This window comes from Lethenteron reissneri, chromosome 51 (genome assembly GCF_015708825.2).
Source record: "Lethenteron reissneri isolate LAM-NWPU_2019-01 chromosome 51, ASM1570882v1, whole genome shotgun sequence".
Taxonomy (NCBI): domain Eukaryota; kingdom Metazoa; phylum Chordata; class Hyperoartia; order Petromyzontiformes; family Petromyzontidae; genus Lethenteron; species Lethenteron reissneri.
Genome location: NC_083829.1, coordinates 147,115 through 149,289, shown reverse-complemented (window position 1 = coordinate 149,289; position 2,175 = coordinate 147,115). Strand labels below are relative to the sequence as shown.

The following is a 2,175-nucleotide window of genomic DNA, read 5'->3' as shown; positions in this document are numbered from 1 at the left end:
CGTGTGCGCACACAGAGACACACACGCGGGACACGTGCACACAGACACACACACACACACTTAGATCGCAATCTTAATTGGAATCGGCTCTCTCTAAATTAAGGCCCAATGGAAGTGGCTGTGGCCTGGCTGGAGCTTCGTGTTATCAGGACTGTCATCTCGAAATAGCACTCGTTGTTGTTGTTGTTGAGAATGTGTGTGGTGTCTTTGTCTGTGGGGAGCGGTGGCGTAGTGGTTAGCGCACCGCGCTATGAACCCGGGTGACCTGACTTTGTGCGATTCCCGCTCACGGCTAACATCAAAGAGGGATATTTAAACCGTTCCTGTGCCTTCCCCTACCCCCGCAGTTCCACTCAGCCTTAAAATGAGTACCTAGTGCGCTGTGTAAACATCAGCACTGGGGAGACAAAGGCGGCCGGCCATGTATCCGGCCGCTTCCAGCTTCTTGCGCGTGACGACCTTCACACGTGCTTCAGCAAGAGCACTTTGCCAAAAGAGCCCGTGTAGGCTCCAAGGGGGGCCCTCTTTGTCTTTGTGCGTACGATCGCAGTGTGCAACAATGGGAAACAATGACGGATGAACCGAGCAGAGGAATTTCTCTCACTTGATATACAGCTATCGTGCTGTGACGGTTCCACCTGAAGACGGAGGCTTGTGTTGCCTCCGAAACGTCGTGATTTTTATTTTATTTTTATTAATTTTAATTTTTTACCTACGTGACTTTACTGAAAAAACCCTAAGAATAGGACGCCTCTGATTGGGTTGAAAAATGTAATAGGAAATACGGAAGACGTGTTAAGATGTTCGAACGCCAAGCAGATGCCTATTGCAAGGGGTCGAGACTCCGTGAACCAGAGAGCGCGTTTATTTGCATGGTTTTTGTTGTTGTTGTTGTCACAAGCAATGCAGAGCTGATGCCTCGCAATCGGGGTGTTTCTATTCGCTGCTTGAATATCTTCAACATCTCCTGTTTGTCTTGCCAGGCGGGTCAACGCCTAATCTTATAGTTCTTTCATCATTCTGATACTGGCCAAAAAGGTCCCGTAGATGCCTCTGATTGGGGTCACCCAAGGTCAAATGCTACGTCTCATACGCGCCGTGGAATATAACACCCGCGCGTATGTCGATGCGCATTCCAATTTACAAACTGCGCGGCTACAAGCAGCGGCACCAGCAGAGCCGTTTTGTCGCTCCACTGCTGGATGAGAGGCGCGGGGTCGAGGGGGGGGGGTGGTGGGGGTTGTTTCACCACTCGTGACCTCGCTGGCGAATGCGGATGGTGTAGTCTGTAAGTAATAATTTTAAGTGATTATTTAGTCGATTGAGACAAAAAATGATCTTAGTCATCAGAATGTAAACCATCATTGTCATCCGGGTTTCGCTCTTTGGATCATCATCAGCAGCAGCAGCCGTCATTGTCGTCTCATCATCATCATCGTCATCAACATCATCATCAACATCATCAACAACATCATCAACATCATCATCAACATCAACAACATCATCAACATCATCAACATGAAATGTATATGGTGATATCGTCATCACCAACATTCACCTTCACCGGATCATCAGCAGTGGCACTGCTAGCCTAACCACCACCACAGCATCATCATCATCATCAGCCGGTGTAAGCATCATAGTCAACCATGTTGATTATATCATCATCGTCATCACACAATCATTGCATCATCATCATCATCAACCACTTTGACTATATCATCGTCATCATCCACATTCATTGCATCATCATCGACATCATCAACCACTGTGACGATATCATCGTCATCATCCACATTCATTGCATCATCATCATCAACCACTTTTACTATATCATCATCATCATCCACATTCATTGCATCATCATCATCATCAACCACTTTGACTATATCATCGTCATCATCCACATTCATTACATCATCATCATCGTCACCAACCACGTTGACTGTATCGTCATCATCCACATTCATTGCATCATCATCATCAACCACTTTTACTATCATCATCATCATCCACATTCATTGCATCATCATCATCATCAACCACTTTGACTATATCATCGTCATCATCCACATTCATTACATCATCATCATCGTCACTAACCACGTTGACTGCATCGTCATCATCCACATTCATTGCATCATCATCATCGTCACCAACCACATCGTGATCATC

The 2,175-nt window shown here is 46.0% G+C and overlaps 1 protein-coding gene across 1 annotated transcript in view; it reads right to left on the bottom strand.

Annotated features, from left to right (window-relative positions):
- Positions 1-1,087: 1,087 nt before the first annotated feature.
- Positions 1,088-2,175, bottom strand: part of LOC133355532 (potassium/sodium hyperpolarization-activated cyclic nucleotide-gated channel 4-like) — a 54,399-nt gene continuing 53,311 nt past the window's right edge. The window contains exon 3 of the mRNA XM_061572872.1: positions 1,088-1,198. Coding sequence (XP_061428856.1) covers positions 1,088-1,198 — 111 coding nt within the window. The remainder of the gene's footprint in view (positions 1,199-2,175) is intronic.